This window comes from Drosophila sulfurigaster, chromosome 2R, assembly GCF_023558435.1.
Source record: "Drosophila sulfurigaster albostrigata strain 15112-1811.04 chromosome 2R, ASM2355843v2, whole genome shotgun sequence".
NCBI lineage: Eukaryota > Metazoa > Arthropoda > Insecta > Diptera > Drosophilidae > Drosophila > Drosophila sulfurigaster.
The window spans coordinates 35,246,327-35,269,297 of NC_084882.1; the positions used below are offsets into that span (position 1 = coordinate 35,246,327).

Genomic DNA, 22,971 nt, shown 5'->3' on the forward strand with positions numbered 1-22,971 from the left:
AGAGATATCTTATATATATACGCTGCAAGTTTTCGAGATTACGCACTCTATAATAAGCTATTGTAATTTGCCTTGCAAGAGAGTTCAACTGGGTCACACGATTACGGTCAGTTGTTCCCCTCCTCCCCACAATGAATGCTTACATCCGGAATGTGCAGAGGGGGGAAAGAAAAGTCGAGTCGGATAAAAGATGAATTCTTTTTTTTTTTCTTGGCGACAATTGCGCCACTCGCCGCTCACTAATTAAATTCCATGCCACTTCAATATGAAATCGCGTGCCCTGGAATGTTGTGTGTTGACCAAGTTCGCAATTGTCACAGAATTCAGCTAATTAATTAATAATTCAAGCGGTCAACTCCTCACGCTCAACTTGGTTCGATGTCTAGACACCTAGACGCAAGCTAATCTATATGCAAAGTTAGACAGTTATAGTTATAGATATACTTAAATGCGTAGACAGATAAATATGCCAAGTCGATCTGTTGTTCCTCTTAAGGTGTTCATTTGAGGTCTGGAATGCTGAACATTTTAAACTATATTTCTATTATGTTCCTTATACGAAGCTCACGTGTACTGTTCAAAATAAATGCGTGACTAGATTACTATATTCAAAAGAAAATCCTAGAAACTTTATAAATTTATTTCATCATGCATTTGTTCCACCATAGATATTTATTATTTCATTTTAACACTTCTGAATTAATGTTTTTCCAACAAATAAGAAATTCATATTCATGCGTTCAGCATATTTTCTTTCGCTATTTTAATATTTTCCTATGCAAAGTAAACTTCATTTTATATTGCATTTCGTTCACTTATTTTTTATTTTGTGATTTATTTTTATTTTGTGGATTTTCTATAAAACCATCTTCTAAAAATATACCAAATGAATATACCTCAAAAATACTAAAATATACCAAAGGCTACATTTGCTATATCGATATACAAAATATAAAAATAGTACTTTAATTAATAATAATAATTTTAATAATTTTAATTATAGCTAACCTTTAAATAAATAAATAAATACCAACAGAAGTCAATTCATTTCATCACGCATTTTAAAATTTTTCCCATTTTTCCCATCACGCAAAAAACTTAAAATTTACCGAATGCCTCATTTGGAATATCGATATAATACAAAGTATACCAACAACTACCAAATACAACAAAATGCATTTCTTCACGCATTTTACTATCACTCTTAAGCTTTAAGATACCAGATAGAAATTTTCAACTATTTGTACCATCATGTTGTCAATTATTTTCTTTAATTGTTTTTCTCCACTGAGCTAACAGTAAAATGTTTTTAAATTTATCTACAAAACACAGAGATTGATCAATCTTGTTTAGCTGACATGTCACTCGACGATTCAATTACTCGGCCGGCAATCGATCGATATTTCTCTATTCACGATTATTCAATTCGTTTCGTTAGTCGACAGTTTTTTATTTAGAAAATGTCATAGACCCAGAGAGAGCGTTTTGTTTGCATGCACTTGACGATGGCGTTGGCGATTTCGGTTGCATGTTGTGTCTATAAAAAGCGGTGGCGGTGGCAAAAAAAGCCAGCAAGTGTCATTTGTTATTTGTGTTTTGTTAGCGATTTGCCTCTATTTTTGGATTTTGTGCAAAAGCGCACGCACACGCCCCCTTTTTGAGTGTGAATGCGAATGTGAATGTGAATGTGAATGACTTAGGTCAATGTGAAGCGTTGTCGTCTTTTGTTGTCGTTGTATTGATTGATTGATTGATTGACTGTTTGCGGGCCATTGTCAATTTTGTTTTTTCGCTTCTTTTTATGAATGGGACGCACGGAAGAAAAACACGCTTTCCTTGAGACTTTCATTTCATATTCAAATTTCGCAAGGAAAAATAAGCAGAAGAAAAAAAAGATTCATTGTGCCCAGCGATAAGAAAGTGACTCGCACTTGTGCTTGGGGCAGATTGAATTGCTTTGTTTGTGTCATTGTCTGGCAATGATGGGCGATTGAGTCAGGAATTGACTCAGCGACATTAATCTTGTCAAAGACTCTATATAAGATTTCAACGCCTCGCTCGATTGTGGACAATTATCGCCATTAGCAATTACACTCTAATTACGCTTCAACTATAATTTCTCAATCTGCAAAGACACGTTTACTGCTTTTAAAACTAGAGCTGCTGCTGCTGCTGCTGGTTATACCCGCTATCCACTAGGGTAGAAGGGTATTATAACATTGTGCAATAAAGTATGTATATTCTTCGATAAAGCCATCTCCGTCTGAATCTAGTATATTTCAGTACTTTTTTGAATGTCAATATACCAAATATATCCATTAGTATATTTTAGTATTTTTGTGGTATATAAATTTGGTATATTTTCAGAATAATACCTCACTGTTCCATCTGAATCTAGTATAATTCAGTATTGTATGATATATTTTGAATGTTAATATACCAAATATAACATTTGGTATATTTTAGTATTTTTGCGGTATATTAATTTGGTATATTTTCAAAATAATACCTCACTATTTTGCTTTTATTCGATATGGGTAGTGGGTATTTCACAGTCGAGTACACTCGGCTCTAGCTTTCTTACTATTTTTATTATCAGTTCATATCTGATACAACGGGGCACCAAGCAAAGGCCACAAATTGAAACTGATTACTGCACAAACAAAAAAGAGCGAATAAAAATGCGAAATATTAAAATGAAAATGTTGCGCATAAATAAATTGAAACTTGCGAGAGCGCGTCAATCAAACCCAAAAGACCCAAAGCATCCCCCATTTCCTCCTCTCTCTCCCCTCCCTTTGAAAACTGTGTCAGTAGCGAAACAGATGCGGTCTCAGAGTCCAATTTGTAGTCGAGAGTCTCGCACCCGGACGCGACCCATCATTCCCCATTCCCAACATCATGATAAGCATCCATCAACCAAACGGAAAACACTTTACGAGCCCCTTTCTAGCCAGGGTATCACTCGCATTATCATTGCAGTTGTCACATGCAAAGCAATTGAAGACTGCAGTGTAAAAATTCATTATGCAGCTGCTAGCCTATGATTTATTACATCAATTACAAAAGAGAAAAATCTAATTTAGAAAGATACAAAATTCCATTTCATCTATGAATACTTTTCTTGTACATTACTTTCAATTTATTTAGAGGAAAGGCTAAGAAACATTTCATAATGATATATGATGCATACATTATCGCTTTATAACGATGAATTATTCATCTGTTTATTCTCAATTTTGTAATTACTTTACTTATGATTAAGAAAAATCCTGATTTACACATTTTCTCTCTCTTAATTCATATTGGTTAAATATACAGTGAGGAGCAAAAATGATTTCATGTTCAGAATATGCATGTTCAACCGCTCATAAAACGTAAACCAATGAACCAAAGGAAACAAACTTTTTTCTCGATTACTTATTCAATTTGTCAAGAAATAATAATACAAGAAGCAATGTAAGAGATAGAAAAAAAAAAACAAAAACAAAAGGCATGTACTCAGTTTTGCACCTTTTATGAAAAAATCTAAGGAAATATTTAATTAAGTAAATTCTCAAGTACCATCATCTTTTTATAGAGATAAAGATTCAATTTCAACTGCTAATTTTTATTTGTAAATTACTTTATTTTTATTAAAGTCTAAGCAACATACTACTATAATGATATATTATATATATTGTATTCAATTGTTGTTCTAAATTCTTATATTCATATAAGTGAATTCTTTTTATAGATAAAGAATAACTATCATCTAATTATTTGTTTGTGAATTACTTTACATTTATTTAAGAACAGTCTAAGCAATACATTATACTGATACATATACTATTATGTTTAATTAATTTTTAATTCCTAATGCGTAAATTCTGCATAAACAACATCTTTCATTTTTCGTGCATCTCATCTTCAGTTCTTTAAACATTTATCTAACATAGTTTACTAAATGATTCAGACTTCACAGCTGTGCTTAAAGCTGAATGCTAATATTTGTGAATTTGTTTTGAATGCTACATAATGATTCATTGCATAAGAACATTCACAGTTTGCTTCTCTACCATATTTTGATAATATAGAATGTTGATCTTCGAGGCGTCAACAGCGTTGTGTGATCACTTATCACTAATCAAGCAAGAATTGTTAGCACTTTTATATCGTTCTTTTTCTTTTTTCCAAGATTTATCAATAGTTTATCTAGTGCAAAACACGCAATAAACATTGCTCAACTGAAATTCATTTCACTTTCTTTAGCTATTGATTTCGAGTTTCGCACCACACCCATTTCATATTATTTGCTGTAAGTGTATAATTTGCTTCGGCACTTGACACACACTCAACACTAAAACTAGAAAATAAAAAACACTCACAACACCCCTCTAAACTATTTGTGGCAATCATTCTATCAGCACCTTTTGACACAATTAAAACAATAAACAACAGCGACGGAAAAAACAAACAAATGTGATATTAAAAAAGAAAAATGTGTGTTTCTCTCCGTTTCTCCCTCTGTTTTCCTCATTTGTGTGTTGCGTGAGATTAAAGCTCTCGTTCATTGTAAATACATCGCACCCGACAGATACAAATAATGTATCTAGACTTGTTATAATTATGGTCCACAATTGTTGCTGCTGCTGTTGCTGTTAACAGGGCTCAGAGCCAACGACAACATTGTGAGATAACTGGCAATTTTGTTAACATGTTAATTTGCAGTTTGTTGTCGCTCACTTGGCAAATATTCTCTCAGTTAATGTTTCGTTTCGTTTGCGTGCAATGCGAAAACTGTAACTGTGAAGGGGAGAGAAGAGGGGGGGAGATCATGAGTCACGAATCCCACAAAGACTGAGCAGACAAACAGACAGACAGACAGTCTTATGGAGCGACAGCAGATTGAAGACAACGACTCGACTGGGGGCTTTACTTAAATAGCATTTTGCATTTCCTGCAACGACAAGTGCCAAGCCGACAATGAGAGCTCTGAGTTGTTGTTGTCGTTTTTGTAGCAGCTGACTAAACGAGGGTTGATAAAAAATAAAACTGAGCGAAGAAGAAAACTACAATTTGTAAAATAGGCTAATAAAAAGAACTTGAAATAAAGTTTGGATTATATATTAGATGTACTAAAAAAGGTCTTTGCATATATACTAGTTTATACTAAATATAAATATAGTATGTAAATATACCAAACACTTATTTTCGATATGCTCTTTAAATATAGCTTAAGAACTTGAAATAAAATGAACCTGAAAAAATAATGGTATTATTGAATATACCAACTTCTCAACACCTAAAATACACATTAATGAAATGTGATTAATGATAAGAACATGAAATAAATTATAATGATATGTTTGAATATTTCTGCTAAATATACTATATAAATATACTAAAAACTTGTTTTCTATATAGACTATAAATATACATACCTTATACTAATAATAAAAACTTGAAATGAACTGATAATACCATTGAATATTTCTACTAAATTAGAAAATATAGTATGTAAATATACCAAAAATGTGTTTTCAAATTACATCCTAAATATACCTTAAACTAATGAAACTAATCATAAGAACTGGAAATGAAGTGAGAATAATTATTGTATATAATAAAGTTTTGATACTACTAGAATAGTAAATAGTATATAAATATACTAAATACTTAATATAATTGGAGTTAAGTTGGAATGTTATATTCCGTCATTCTTTAAGTCAAATTTGTATTAGCAGAAGCATCTGATAATGCGGTACTACTTTCAAATAAATAGTAAATAAATCGCTTTTTGCATTTTCTTTAGCTTCTCAACTATGACATTTTGAATAAATCACTAAATCACTGACATAATGGATTACTTCCGTACCTTAAACGCCACCCTCGCTCAGCTTACGAGCTGGTAGCTGATTTCAAAAAGAGCCAAGTTAAGTCCGCGACCTCAAGGACAACAACGACCACGACAAAAGCAGCAACAAAGGCAGCGACAACGACAACAACGGGTTTTACTGCCTGAGTGTCATTGCACACTAAATCGTCGCATTACAGCAACAACAAAGACAACAACAACAAGAACGTTCTACTTATGTTGACCCCACCCTATTTATCCGTAGCTCATTATCCCGAACAAAACCCCTTTTGGCATATCGTACGCTGAGCTTACCCAAATAACTTGCTAGTTTATGAGATGTTGCAACTTAGGGGCTACTTTTAGGGTTTCATTTCGAATGCGAACTGAACTCAAGTGAGCTAGGGAATACCCTGCAAAACTTTTTGCCAGCCAACTGTTGCAAGTTTAACGACGTTACCTAAAGGATTACGCTTCGTGGTGGCAGGGGCAGCTCATGACTCATGAATTTATAAAACTGCTTGACTGCTCGACGAGTCTAGTTGCGCCCCAACGGTCATGCCTTAAATGCTTAATGAATCGACGGCACGAAACCAGTTTCATTTCACAGCCAAGCAGCCAGTCAGCCAGGTGTGGGGGCGTTTAATTAGGTGGAGCTGGCGACCAGTGGCTGCCATTGCCATCGACTTTGTCGTCGTCGTCATCGTCATCGCCAGCGCAAAAACCAAAAAACCTTTTTGCTGCCTCTAATCATAACTTTGGCGACGCTTCGGCGCCAGTCTGTGCCGCTGCCCCGCCCCTTTTACGCCCCGTCTAGCCACCCTGTGCCTGGTAAGCAACTTCGACTTTGGGTCATTGCATTATTGATTCAACTGCATTTCATATGCGTCGACGCTTTACTTATGCATGCATCAAGTCGCCTCGTTGGCCAGTTGCCAGTCCGAGAGTCGACGAGTCGAGCTCAATCTATTCAAGAATTACGCATGCCACGGCAATGCGGGAGCTCGCCCGGAAATGGCAACCGTTTCAACAATGGGCCAGGCACCGAGAATCAGAATCAGAATCAGCATGGGGAAATAATGTGCATGAAAATTGTATATCAAATTGAAAGAAGACTGCTGCAGCGCTTACAACGTTCAAATATCCTAAACAAACTGTCGTTACAATCAACAAATTGAGGAAAACAACACTAAAAGTATTACTCGACTGCATTAGACCCTGTATATGGAAACTTAAATACATTCTTTTTGGAATCTAATTAGAATTCTCAATACTTGTAAAACAAAAACTTTGAAATATTCTATGCAACTGTCCATAAATTACATAAATTGAGGGAACCAGCACTAAAAGCATTAGTCGACTGCGTTAGACCCTGTATATGGAAACTTTAATATGTAAAAATGAATTTAATTCTTTTTAGAAACTATTTGGAATTAGAATTCTAAGAAATTGTAATACTTAAACGTTGAAATATTCTAAGCAATTGTCATTCAATTCAATAAATAGAGGAAGACACACTACTCGACTGTGTTAGACCCTGTATATGCAAACTTAAATACATTCAATCAGGAATCTAATTCGAATTCTCAATACTTGTAATACAAAAACTTTGAAATATTCTAAGCAACTGTCACTAAATTAAACAAATTGAGGGAAACAGCACAAACAGAACTACTTGACTGCCTTAGACCCTGTGTTTGGAAACATATCTATATAAAAAATATTTTTAATTCTTTATGAAAACCAATTAAAAATATATTTTAACGAATTTTCAATACTTAAACGTTGAAATATTCTAAAGAACAGTCATTAAATTCAACAAATAGGGAAAGGCAGCACACAACTCGACTGCCTTAGACCCTTTACTGCGAAAATTCAACTACAGTTAAGGTTGGTTAATCGTTGAATATAAAATTGAATAAAGGACAAGATTTAACATTTAAATATTCTAAGCAAATTAATTTCATTATATTGATCAGTAAAAAAAAGCAACGCAAAACAACTTGACTGCCTTAGGCCCTTTACTACAAAAACAAATTCTACACAAATTATAATAAAATTACATGTATAAAAATAACAATTAGGGTGAAGTAACATATAAAAAGATTATTAGATACTAAATATTGAAGATACCAAACGAACAACTGATTCATTATATTATAATAATGCCACCCCATTTTCACCATTTTACAGCGTATGCGCGCTACAGTGGAACTGCATTTGTTGTGCTTCCCACAAGCAGATTAAGTTAGTCGACTAAGAGCTGATGAAATCGACTTGAAAAATGATCGAATAAGCTGTGCATTGCACTAGTTCGCATGCTACCCAACTTTAGTAAGTGCTACAGGGTATAACGAATCGATTTGATTGCCGTTTACCGCCGTAATTTGCGACAATTAGCAACCGAATTGCAGTTGCAGTTGCCAACACAACAACTACAACTGCAGCCACAACAAATAACATATGTAATTTACGAAAAGGGGGGTAACAAAAAGTGGGCGTGGCTGACAGGCAGGCAGTCGAGCTGACGACGATGACGTCTTGTCCAGAGGTTACTACGGTTCATTCACTTGCCGCGTAACAAGTATACGCCCGATGGGCTCGAAGCAACAGCAGCAGCTGCATTTATTATCAATAATTGAGAAATTCAATTCGAAATGCTGCTGCTGCGTTTTTCAACAGGTAACAACGTTGTCGACCGCCATAAATAACTAACAACAGAAATAGTGTAAATAAAAAACATAAAACTATAAATATTTGAAAGCAATTAAAAAACCACTTGTTAATTGACGTACCGCACAAAATGCAACAAATGCCTTCAAATTGCTGTGTAATTTCACACCCTCGCAACTCGCAACAAGGAAGCATTAGCTGCTATGTCTAGATCTATATGTAGTATGCTTAGCTATAGAATTACTTCCAGATTGTGGGAAAAACAACAGCGAAAATGTTCGAGGCAAATTTAATAAATTATTGCTAAGTACAGACAATTACGAGCTGCTTAATTGAAACGATGGCAGATTGTGCAACAATTTATGAAGCATAAATGGAGGAACGAGAAATCACTTAAGGAATATTCTTAAATTTGCAAAGATCTACTACAGTTAGTTTCAGGATATATTGTAGAACGTAGATAGGTCTAGACTATAATAACTATTGTATTTATGAATACTGAGAATTTGAGAAAAACTTTTGTACATATACTTTGGCTGGTATATTTTGACCTCTATGGTATATTTTGAATGTAGTACTTCATCGATATACCTAAAATAGTATCTGGTATATTTTAGTATTTTGCGGTATATTGAATGGTATAATCGGAATATTATTTGATGACATTCTGATCTCAATGGTATATTTCGAATAGAATAATTCATCGATATACCAAAAATATTATTTGGTATATTTTAGTATTTTGTGGTATAATTGAAATATTATTATTTAACGACAATCTGGTATATTTTTATCCCAATTATATTTCGAGTGTAGTACATATACTAAAAATGGCTTTCGGTATATTTGAGTATTTTTGTGGTATATTATTTTAGTATAATCCCGATTAAAAGTCGAGCACACTCGACTAAAGCTTTCTTACTCGTCTTATTATTGTTTATTAATAAGTTCGCTTGCCTTCTGCAAATATTCGCTGCAGTTGATTAAATATTTAGCCATAATTAACAAGCTGGCAAACTTTATTTATATAGATAACGGGCAAGTATTTAGGAAAACACAATACGGAAATAAACAGTATAAATACTCAGTTTAATCTCTGGCATAAATATTCCACAATAATTCTTAAGCTATGTCTTAAGCTTCAAAATGCCAAAGTTGAAAATCGGCTGCAGATATAATTAGCAAAGACTTGCTTTACTTTTTAATCAGATTAATCCCAACTCGAAAACTTTTCACAAGTAGCCATCTGCAAGTAGCGATTTAAAATAATCCCCAGCTTCAAAAGTTGTCATAAAATTTGATGGATTATGGTGACAACAGCACACGGCTTGTGCAGTTGAGTACTCGACTAAATGACTGACTGACTGACTAACTGACTGACTGAATGGTGAGTGGAATCAATAAAGCGGCATTGGCAAATTGGTTTTGTAAGCAAACGCAACAACAGCAGCAACAAAGAGCAAAAAAATTGAAGCAAAGAAACAGCGCGTAAACTGTGAGAAGCCGCAGCAATGCTTAATAAAGAGTGAAGTGAACAGCGAAGGGGGCGATTTCAAAGAGGAGGGGTGCGTGGGGGTCTGGGCTTGTGTCTGGGCTGGGTCATATGATATATGGGTCATTAACAAATTGTTCAACGGCTTGGATATTAAATACATATTGGCTTGATGTGCGGCGTGATGTGTTTTACATACACACATCTAAACAATAACTAATAACGACGACGACGATGAGTTGTGTGTGCCGCATGAATCTGTCAACCGATTACTCATACGCCATGTCTGACGAGGGCGCTCCGGGAGTGACAAACAAGTGTGTGTTGAGGAGGGACGGGGGAAAGGAGAGGAAAAGCGGGTGATGTCGAGGCTGGTGCGGTCACTCGCATGAAACAAACGACCAACCAAGCAACCAACCAACACAGATGGCTGACTCTGAAGCGAAAAAGGTTTTTAACAACAAATTTGCTAACAATGCAGCTGCTAAAAATAAACCAAATTACTCGCACTCACTCATCAAATACAGTGAACAATGCCAATGAGTAACTGATTTATGAGTGTATAGCGGATTTAGCTAATCTTCTTACTTTTTAAGGATTCATTTAAATGAATTTTGATGACACCATTCAAACATTAATGAAGGAAGAAACACATATTGAAAAGTGTTTCTAATGTGTTGAAGTCAGCTAAATATATGTTAAACTTTATTATCAATTTATAAACATAAAGTACGTTTCATTGAAACATTGCTGAAGGAAGTGACATACTTATATTTTAAAGTATTTATAAAGAATTCATTTATATATAAAGTTTATTATTAATTTATGAAACATATCACAGCATTATTTTTAATTTTTCTATCCATTACCCATAGGGAAGTGTGGGTAATATACTAAATATACATTATGGTATATTTCTGTAGTTTTGCGGTTTATTAATTTGGTATATTTATATGATAATACCTCATTGTTTTGGCTTTTTTTAAACACGCTCACCTGCAGCTTTCTCACTTGTTTTTGGCAACATCTTCTACGATGTTAATCAATAGTCAAATTAATAAAATATATCAGCTTAGTAGAATCAATTCATCTTCAACATTAAACCAGAATATTGTCAACTTATACCAAACTAAACTGTATTAAACGATGATCAATTTAGTAAATTATCTTAGTCTAGTAGCTGCTCTAGAAACAATTCATCTCTATTAATAAAGACTCATAAATTGTGTACTCTAGGAAATAGCAAAGATGCAATAAATATCTTTATGTCAGTTCCCCCAAAAATGTTTACAAGCCAAGAGTGTGTGTGTGTGTGTGTGTGTTAACAACACGCGTATAACAATTTTAATTGGGTACAAATAAAAGCTATGTATTAAAAAAGAAATTGTTTCGGGCTAATTAGCTACATAAAAGTTTACATAATCGTTATGAACGAGGAGCACACATATTATATTTCAAGCGTAAACATCGCGTCAAATTATATAAACAAAATTACACACAAAATGATGAAATGCTCAAAATATGAACGCGAAAAACAGTTTATAGTAAAAATGCTGCAAAAGTCATTAGAATCTTTTGTTTATAACGTTTCGCGTTTTTGGTGACGCAAATCACACATGGAATTTGTTGACACTTTTAAACTACATAAAACGCGCATAAATAATACGACAAGTGGGCCACCAAAAAGCAAGAGGATTACAAAGCCAAAGCGAGCAAAATGCTTTAGATCGGACAAGATTGGACAAGACGCCAAAGCTGACACAAATCCATAAAAAAAAAAGAAGAAATGATAAAGCAGCCAACGAGGCGTGGCAAAGTCATTTTCCCCCAACAACAACAACAACGACGACGACGACGCCACGTTGAGTTAATAGCAAAAAGTTCCGCCCACCAGCTGGAAAACTTGCAGACTTTTTTATACCCGGTACCAATAGGGATGAAGGGTATTATAACTTTGTGATCACAATAAAACTGTAAAAGTTATTTAAGAAATATGGTATATTTTGAAAGTGTTAGTATATTAATATACCAAATATAGTCGTTGGTATGGTTTAGCATTTTTGCAGTGTATTGTTCTTCGGATCTTATCTGCTTCGGTTGACAATATGGTATATTTCAGTATTGTATGGTATATTTTGAATGTAGTACTATACGAATATACCAAGTATTTTAGTATTTAGTATTTTTGCAGTATATTAATTTTCGGGTTTAACTGCTTTAGCTGACAATCTGATATATTTTGTACTTTATATTTTGAACGTAGTACTATATCAACATACCAAATACAGGTTTCGGTATATTTTAGTGTTTTGGCAGTACATTAATTTTCGGATCTTAGCAGTTTTGTCTGATAATCTGGTATATTTTGAACTCTATATTATATTTTAAGTATAGTACTATATCAATATACCAAATATAACATTTGGTATATTTTTGGTATTTTTGCAAAATATTATTTTGGGTATCTCATAGTCAAGCACACTCATCTGTAGCTTTCTAACTTGTTCTTGTGATGTGTGTTGTGTGCTCCACAGCAGGAGAGTGTAAAACAATCCCATAAAAATTAACTAGCGCCCGACACTTTGCCTTTAAAGTGGCATCGGCAGCGACGGCAGCGACACCCCCAACTGTGGCTTCAAGTTCTCGCTTTAATTGAAATTGAAATTGTTTGACCACTTCCGAGTGTGTGTAATTAATTTGTAAACTCAAAGAAGAAGAAGTGAAGATTGCGAATAGCTCACACTCGATTACCTTTCAACTCATTTGTATTTATGGCTATTTAAATAGTTTTTGGCAGCGTACGCATGTTGTCTCTTCCATGTTGTGTATGAATGCTTGGCTTTTGTTTACACTGTGGCATGCGTGTAGAATGTAGTTGTGGAATGCCGCATAAACAATCGACGACTTTGTTTACAACTTGTGCATTGAAAATATTTTCAAGATTCTTCTTTTTATCGATTTTCACTCGAAAGTATGCAAAAAGCGAAATAGTTTTCGAATGATGCGGAAGCGAATCAAATGTTGAATGATTTCTAAACTTGGCCGGCGGCTAATACACTGAGAGAAATCACTTGTCTACTACTTACAGCACTATATTGATAAACTTGATTGTGTACTATTTAGAATATAGAGAGAAAAAAGTAATAGCCCATTTATTTACTTGATTTTAGATTATTTACCATAAAAATAGCAAAGTTTGTTGAAGTGCATTGATAATCCATTTTATTTAGCTTGCCATTTTTCTATCTCTAAACTTAGCTAATACTTAATACACTGAGGGAAAATACTAATACCTTTCTTGTTTACTACTTCGAACACTATATTGATAAACTTGGTTTAATATGGTTTAGAATTTAAGTAGAAAAGTTTTTTTTATCAGTTTGCCATTTTTCTTTTCTTCAGCAAGTACACTGAGAGAAAGTAATAACCAATTTACTTGCTACTTAAAATACAGAATTCACAAACTTAATTTTAGATTACTGAGAAACTAGAAAGAAGAAACTTTATCAAGTCCATTATTTGAATTCTTTTTAGCTTTCGAATTTTCTCTCAGTGCACTCTCACTCTTTCTCTCTGTAAAGAGTCTTCAAAAACCGGCTAGCAAATACTTGTAGTTGCTCAACTCCTACGCGAACTGGCGACCATTATTTACCCTTAAGCTAAAAAACTATGCCAAGTGGCAAGTTGGCAGTGCCAAAGTTGAACACTCTGGCAGCACTTTGACTCGCCCGCCATTAATATGCAAAAAAGCAAAGAAGCAAAAAGCAGGCAACGAAAGAAAGAAATGTAAAACTATTATTAATGAACAAATGTGTGCATAATATAGAAGCATAATCTGAGCAGAAGCTTGGGCGAATTCATGTCAAGTGTTTGTCGTCGTCTTTCACTCAGTTTTCTGGGCCAAAACGAACACTACGAATTTCGTAGTTGGGAACCCTCTCAACGACAATAACGGCTACAAGAAATCATTAACATTTTTGTGGCCCGTTTGAGTTGCGATGTTCGCTTTTGTCTATCCACAAGCTACTTTTATCTAATGGACTGACCTCCAACGTTGGCTTTGGCTTTGGCTCTGACTTTGGCTTTTGGATTGAGGCTGTAAAACTTTGCTACATTTTGTGGCACATGCGAAAAGTTTTGCGTTTGATTCGCAACGCCTTTCACTTTCTATTGCCGGTCTGGCCGTCTGTCTGTCTGTCTGTCTGTCCGTCTGCCACTCAATGTTGCCTGCCTGCCTGCCTGCCTGGCTGGCATCACATGTGCCGCATCCAGCTTCAATTCAACTTTTGCCACTTGACGGCGGCACGAGACCAACAACATTAGTCGAATGATTCAGCCGGCGAGAGTTTCATTTCAATTCAAAGTTGCTTTTTATGTCTTTCTCTCTTTCTCTTCATCAGTCTGTATCTATCTGCGAGTATATATTTTTATTTGTTTATCAAATGACAACCACAAACACGTGCCCATGAAAATGCCTCACATTCATATTTCAACTCAAACTTAGACTTGGATGATTCATCACAAGATGAGACAACGTCGCCTCTACACTTTGTATACATGGGAGAGCACATTAATCACTTTCCGTATTTGTGTCATGTGCGAAATTTAATTGAAATTTAGTTGAACTTTAATTGATGATGATGCTCGGTTGCCCGGCTGCTGTTGGGCAATACATCTTGGCAACTTTATTGATATTGGTCTTAATTCTTAATGGATTTGCAGTTGCGCATCGTTCCAATTGGAAGCGAGTCTAACCTGAATGCCATTTTATTCCATAAAGATATTAGTCTTCAGTTCTCTTTTAAACTAATAAAATATTTAATAAAATATTTGAGTCACTTCTCCAAAGATGTTCAACTTATTTTCAAGCTATATAAAGTCATTTAAATATATTTTTGTTTTCTTTAGCATTTTGACTTTGTGACTTAAAATTGTTTTACATTGAACTTCTCTAAATCTTACTGGTAAACATTCAATTAGAAAAGGAAAAAAACATTTTAATATTCTTAACTTTTAATCATCATCAGCATCACTTCAATTGAAACTGTTTCTTCCCAAAAAGTCACTTTATTAAGATAAGGTTTTCTAGCTTCACTCCTCATCTAAACATGTAAAACAATTCAGAAATCTCTACATCAAATTGATCTTCTCTAAATCTAATTGGAAAACATTTAATTAGAAAAGGAGAAAGACATTTAAATTTTCTTAACTCTTAAGAGATTGCTCGATTGAAAGTCTTTCTTGCTTAAATGTCACTTTATTCATTCTAGATTTACTTGTCTTCTAAACGTATAAAGTATTTCACTCATTTCTTTATCAATTTGAACTTCTCTAAACCAAATTGATAATCATTTGATTTGGAAGATAAACTATGATATGCAACATACAATATTTCCAAACTCTTCTTTTGAACATTTCCAACTGCATATTTAAATCTGTTCCCCTTAACTTCTCTCCGTATTTCTCTCACATTTCCAATTAGAATTTACGCTCAATTCCTGCTGAGCACATTCACAATATAATTAATGCAATTAATCTGGCCATAAAGCTGCAAATTCTGCACTTATTTGCGATAAGAGAGTTGCATGTTGAGAACACACGATGAGAACTTGCATTCCTTGAGCTGCCAAGAGGAAAGGCTGGAAAAATGAAATGCCAAATTCAATGCCCATGAGAAATGCATCCCAATTTGATTGCATTTTTATGGTTCTGCAGTCCCCAGAGAATACGTATGTATGTGGATATTTCTACTATATATATGTGTATATATACACAGGTATATAGACATTGTGCATACATCATGCGAAGGGGATGGACGGATGGATTCTCCAGTGGAAACATATGAGTTTTAGTGTTTGTTTTGCCTTGCTTTATTTTCCTATATACCCTGTTGGCCATAAAATTCGAGTGGAGGAAGGGTATTTGAGTGTGCTACAATTTTACTATACTTTTATATTTTAAAAACGTGACAAACTTTAATTTATTTCCACTTTGAAAAGTATTTAAATTAAATTATTTTTACAGGGTATCTTCTATGCCCTGTAAGCCATAAAATTCGAGTGAAAAAAGGGTACTTGGGTGTGATGTATTATTTACTACAATTTTACATTTTTAAAACGTGACAAATTTTAATTTATTTTCACTTTGAAAAGTATTTAAATTAAATTATTTTTACAGGGTATCTTCTATGCCCTGTAAGCCATAAAGTCCGAGTGGAAAAGAGTGTAATCTATTTTTCCTATACTTTTACATATTAAAAATGTGTCAAACTTGAATTTATTTTCACTTCGAAAAGCATTTACAACAAATTTATTTTACAGGGTATCTCCTAGTCATATAATTAACAACTTGTGCACGCCTTTCTTGTGTTTTTTTGGCCGTTGCACAAAAGTCGTGGCCCCAAAGTAAACCTGCACTGAACAATCGGCCTGTTTTTGGGGCCCGTTTCGGCCTGGCTAAGGTCTCAGTCCCAGAGCGCACTTTATATGCTAATAAATTGCAGTTTTATGGACAAGCAATGCTCTCAGTATGTGCAACGAGTGTGTGTAAAGTGTGTGTAGTATTTAAGTGTGTGTATGTGTGTGGGTTGTATGCAGATGTGAGCGACAGACAGGCAACGATTTATGCAGCTGACATCCGTTGCTCGTTTTCGTTTCGTTCGCTTCCTGCAACTCTAGACTGTGGTCTAAAGACTCTAGTCTCTACACTGAGAGAAAGCCGGCTATCAAAATAAAGAATTCAAAGTTATTGAACTCATAATTTCAAGTAGAATCAAATCAACGAATGATTCCTTAAAAGCTTACAATATATTTGAAAACGCCAAAGCAAAATTGAATATAAAAAAAGTTATTTTGTCAATAACTTGTTTTTATGTCTCACAAATGATTCTCAAAAGAATCATACCAACAAAATAATACAAGTGCATAGAATTTACAATTGATTTGTCACTTAATTTTGTAAATTTTAAAACAAAATTAAATACAATAACAAATTTAATCTGTTGTTAATAAAGGCGAAAAACAATCATTTTATTCTCTCTCTCACTCCCTTTATATATTTTGTGTATTTATAAATTGAAGTATAGAAATTCTTAAAACTGGATTCGCCAATTTTTGAAGCATTTACTTAACAAAAGCTTGTTATTTCAATTTTGTTAAAAGCCATATTAATTGTCAATAAACTGCGAAATGTCAACCCTTTTTTGGTTTTTTTCTTATATATTTCAATTAAGGAACATAAATTGTTGAATTAGGAATCAACAACAAAATAAATCGACATTGCTTAAAGCAGCAATTTTAGAAAAGATTGTAATTAAATTTTGTTAAAAGCAATATATTATGTACTTATAACTTTGAGTAATGAAATTGTGGAATCATGAATCAAACCGCAACATGAAGAAAATAAAAACCGATAAGTGCGGTTTTAATTTTAAAATATACCAAACGCTATTTATAATACAATGAATGAAAGCAAAATACCGCAAAAATACTTAAAAAAAAAAAAATCAAAAGCTATATTTGGTATATTGAAATAGTGCTGCATTCAAAGCAGCAATTTAACAAAAGAATGAAAATACCACAAAAATACTAAAAATATACCATGCATTATATTTGGTATATTGTAGCTTATATGTATAAGCTAACAAAAGATGGAGGATTACAAAACTCTTTTTTCTCGCAGTGTAGTCTGCAGCACTGTTGCACTCCACATTCGTGTTGCCCGTTGACAGTTTGGCAGCTCAGCACACAGCTCAGGTTGGCGGACAAGTCAACAAACTTAGCGTCGCCGTTGACGTTGACGTTGCACTTGCAGTTCTCAGTCGCAGTTCGCAATTGGCCATTGTCCGTTGTCTCCTTTGTCGAAGTGCTTGGCAAACACAAAGGCCAAATGCAGCAGCTCTCTTTCCCTTTTGGCATGATTCACAAACTTGTGAAGCGATTTGTAGCTTCACTTGCAGCTCCTGTTGCTGTTCCTGCTGTTTATTATCTGTCCAGCTCTTTTCTCTTCTGACACTCTCTTTAAACATTGGCCCAGCTGGTGTGCATTTGATTTTTAATTGACTCTTTTGCCCCTTTTGCTGCTGTTGCACAGACTTGGCAGACTTGGCCCTAATGACCGCAGAGATTTTCCAGCTGGCCAGTGAAAATGCATTAGCGTGGCCACAGAATGCGACTAATGCGCTTAGCAAAGGTCTTGCTCCAGCTACCAATTCCTTCTCGCTTCCCGTTTCTGAGTCAAGCTGGGCTCAAGTTGTTACTATTGGAATTTGGGTCAACAAAATGCAGCAAGCAATCGAAAGAGAGAGAGAGAGAACTTTGCAATCAGCAAAGGGCAAACAAATCACAGGCAAACAAACAACTGAAAAACTGAATCATCAGCAAGTGTAAAGTCGAATAAAATCAATATCAAACTAAATTGCAATATTTCTATTGCCTGACATTCAACTACTGCAATGCAGACACAAGTTGACAGCGAAATAGTCTCGTTTAGCATACCCTATAATAAGTTTTCCCCCTTTGTCAATGTCTGACACAAACTTTCTACACACACAATTCAATTTGTCATACACACACACAAGACTAAATACACTCATGAATACACTCACACTCACACTCACATGTGGATGCTTTGTTGTTGTTTTGTCAGGCACAAACAAAAAGTTCAAGGCTACAATTTGGTGGCTAACAAAATTTTAGAAAAATAATTGAAAAGCACCGAAAGAAGCCGACAGGTAAATACCCTTTAAGGAGCAGCAAAGCAATACTAAATGACATTCATATGAATAGATACAAAAGTATTAGGCATGTCAGCTTCAATTGCGATGCCAAGCAAAGTTGATGGCAAAGCTGAAGCATGCTAATCCACAAAAGGCGGGCACGTGGATGTATCTGCAGCTGCCAAACAGCTGTCGCGAGATTCGCCGCTATAGATACAAGATACAAATGTATCTGCAATCGAGGTGTAAGTATGTCACTGCTAATTCTGCGTCTTCTGCTCACGCTGCTGCTGTTGGCTTTCAATTAATTTATAGTAAAAACATTGCCCCTGTTTACAAATTGAGAGAAAGAGAGAAAGAAAAGCGTTGTGATCATAAAATGCTGTCGCCAAGCGGTTTATTTATAAAACAGCAAGATTTTGGCAAAATGATCAGCGACAGCAAGATACATGTGTATCTATAGCATCGTGTTTTCTTTTCTTGTTGTTGATTTGTAAATTTATATATTGCGCATAAATATTTGTTGGCCGCATGAAAGGCTAAGGACACAACAAGAAACCATGGGAAACTGGATTAGAGGAGAACTGGTTGCCAAGACAAGCTGACAACACAGGTAAGCAAATACTTAAGACTTCCTTATAGATATGCCTGGGGATACTTCTTGTTTGCACAGTTTATCTTTGAACTGCTTACAGCACTAAAAGGCCATTTTTTGATGGCAAAACGATGTAAACTGAAGACTATTTACTTAAGACGCAAATAGAATGCAGTTTAAACACTGTAATCCTGTTCATAAGAAGTCGATTTATGATGGTCCATTAGGGATTGAAGTATGAGTGTTTAATAAATGTGTCTACAACTTCAATAACATAAAGTTTAACAAGTAAGAAAGCTACACTAGAGTGTACTCGACTGTGAAATACTCGCTACCCATTTTGAATACACTAAATAATTGAAAATATACCACAAAATACTAAAATATACCAAAGGTCTACCTTCTATTCTATTGGTAGCTATCCATTTTGAATAAATAAAAAACAGTGCGGTATTATTCTTAAAATATACCGAATAATAAACCGGAAAATAATTAAATATATACTGAAGGCCGCATTTGGTATGCATTTTTATACCCCATACTAAAATATACTAAAGGACACATTTGGATATATATTCTTCTTAGCCATTTTTTTAGTTTTCATTCCTCTATAAATCGTAATCATATTTTATTTCTTTCTTAACACTTTCCTTGAACATTATTCTACTAAAGTGTTCTAATTATCAACATCATTTGTTTTCAATCGCCACTTTTCACTCTCCAAACATCACATTTTGGCAATCAGTGCGAAGCAGCGATTTGATTTCAATTCGCATTTGATTGCATTTGATGGGTCAAACGGGTTTTCGCCACACGTATCTTTGGTCAACCAAAAGGCAAACAGTTTTGTGTTGTACGTGCCACGCAAGATACAATTTAAGGCACATAAAAATACAATTTGCTTATTGCAAAGAAAGAGAGAGAAGAAGAAGAGAGTGAGAGAGCAGCAAATAAATAAAAAGGTTGCCCTAAGATGCAGATTAACCTTTATGGCCAAAAAAAAGGCGACTAAATGTCACTTGTTACAGACAACGAGATGAAAACTCGTTTTTTGTTTTTGTGTTTTTGTTGAAATTGATTCAGTTTCTAATTATAAAACAAGTCAACGTCGACGTCGGTGCAGGGAAGCGCATAATTATAAACAAACAAAAGATAAAGCAGACTGCTGAAGATGCCTCCATTTTTCCCCGTTTTCCCCCCGATTTTCCATTTTCCTCAGCGGTGCATGACCTTTTTTGGCTGTAGCCAAAGTAAACAACATAAGCAAGCAAAAAAAGGGAAAAGGTTACAACCAAAAATTATCTGCAGACAAGATTTTTGCCGAGTCAAATCAGAAGAAAGATATATGCAGCTATTAATAGCCTCTCTCTTATCATATTTGTCGAATCTCGAGCTTAATTGCGTATTGATATTTTAATGGGCGAATAAAACTTATCCGCTTATCTCTGTTCAAACATGCGGCAAGAGCGAAATGTATCTTGTATCTCGCAGCGTATCTTATACAGGTGACTCACGCGCCATTTGTTGTTAAACAAACACTTTCGGGTCACTGGGACAATAACAATAGTTTATTATTATTACCATCAAAAATGAGAGCAAAGAAAACATGAATGTCAAGTGCGCAATGGGGGGGGGGGAGGTAATTCAATGCCGTAACGTGAATAACAATAATCAACTGCGAGTTACAATTGCACTTTGTTGTGTAACTATACTATAAAAAACAAAATACAATAAACCAAAACAAATCGAAACAAAACGAAACGGAAACAACTTAAACTAAAAACGTTTAAACGTTCCAATTTGCAAAGCTGCGCACAGCTGCCTGTCCCTTTCTCCCCCCAACGACACTAAGTGCATAGACAGCATGTCAATTAGAAATTATGTAAAATGCTATCCGCACTCTTCACTCACCTGGGTATGCAATTGGGCGGCGTTCGATCGACTTCCCAAGCGGCAAACAGTTTCATAGGCACCGGCTTTTGTCCGCCGTTACTCGCAGTCACTGCTCCGCCGGCTGCGCTGCCAGCGCCACCGCCGCCAAGTCCGCCAGCTGAGTTCGCTGCCGCTGCCGACGCCGCCGCCGCTGCAGCAGCTGCTGCATTTGCTGCGGCCGCAGCTGAGATGCCGCTGCCGCCTCTTTCGGCACCGCCACCGCCTCCGCTGCTGGTGACAAATTTATCCATCAATTTGGACGATTTGTCCACCATCTTCATGATTGATTTGTTCTTGTTGTTGTTTATTATGTTGGATTGGGTTTTTATGTGTGTTTTGTTTTTCTTATTTGTCAGTTTATGTTGCACATTGTGAAGTTAGCTGAAGTTGAGAATTGTTGTGTGAATTATTATTTTATTTTTTTTGGGCTTGTCAAGCTTTCAATTTTATTCTGTATGCTTTTGAAAGTTGCAGCGATTGGCAAAAAATGTTTCATATACAGAAGAATCACGACGCACCCAAAAACCGAAACCGAGCTAACGAGGGGGTGGGGCGATGGGGGAGGAGACCGGGAACCGAACGTAACGAAACGAGAGGAGAAAGAAGAAGCTAACGCTTGGCGTTTGCTGCAACTGCAAAATTCACACATACACACCAAACATAAACACACACAGATGCACACACGACGCACACAGAATCAATAACACGACGTATTTTTCTGTTTTTTTTTTTGTTACTTTTTTTCGCAAGCACCCAATTTGAATCTGTTACAGAAATTCTACTGATTCTGTTCGGGGTGAGCTGCAAGCTGCTGCTGCACGCGTTCGCGTTATCTTCTATGCCACTGAATAAGCGAAACGACCGTCATGCTCCAAAGTAGCCGTGCAAATGTCGCGTTACAAAATTTCTCATAGTTAAGTCCGTAACACCATTCGCATGCTAAAAGACTTTTGGAGAGCGCAAGACAGTCTGAGAGAGCGAGAGCGCAAATCCGTTGCTGGGGCGCGTCAAGAAGAGCGCAAAAACGACAGGCAACAATAACAATGTATGCGCACTCCCCACTCACATACATTCACACACACATACACACGCACACAACGTTGGCGCTTTTTGCAAATTCCCTGTACGTGTGTGTTTATTCGCGCATTTTATGCTCTCCTACGCGCGCATAAACAAAAACGAAACAAAAGGCCCACAAAGTGTATGTGTGTATGTACATTGTACACATACAAAATGTATGTACGGAGAAGAGCAAGGGGCGAAACCGAGAGCGAGAGCGAAAGCAACTACTACGGCACAAATAAATTTTGAACAATTGAAATTTACATTTCACTGGAGCACCCACTGCATAATGTTTTAACTCGCGCAATTTCTCATCAATTATTTAATAGTTTTAGCACGTTTCGGTTGAGCAAAATTTGTGTATAGAAGCAACGACGCGACGCACAGCTTCCACCAGCGACGTGCAGCGGTAGACTAGCGCACAGCGTGACCGAAGCTTGAAATATAAAATGTACTAAAAAAATATCAAGCGCAAGTTTTTGAACTACGAATGACGAATTGGATTATTTTTTAGAAATTGACAGTTTTTAGTCTATCAATCAACGTAAAAACAGCCGCCGTAACTTAAGCAGCCTTTACTTTAGTTTATTAGAAGCTGGCACAATTGAGATTCACCGTTTACACTTATTGGCCTATCGATAGGCGCAGGGCAACAGGGCTGCAGT

The 22,971-nt window shown here is 35.4% G+C and overlaps 1 protein-coding gene across 2 annotated transcripts in view; it reads right to left on the reverse strand.

The window, feature by feature from the left end:
• The window catches only part of LOC133839137 (phosphofurin acidic cluster sorting protein 2), a 42,252-nt gene extending 19,736 nt beyond the window's left edge, over positions 1-22,516 (reverse strand). Inside the window, exon 1 of one of the 2 annotated variants that reach the window (XM_062270483.1) lies at positions 21,224-22,516. In XM_062270483.1, coding sequence (XP_062126467.1) covers positions 21,224-21,525 — 302 coding nt within the window. In that variant the 5' untranslated portion in view covers positions 21,526-22,516. The remainder of the gene's footprint in view (positions 1-21,223) is intronic. The other variant, XM_062270484.1, reaches the window with a different exon arrangement.
• Positions 22,517-22,971: the final 455 nt, after the last annotated feature.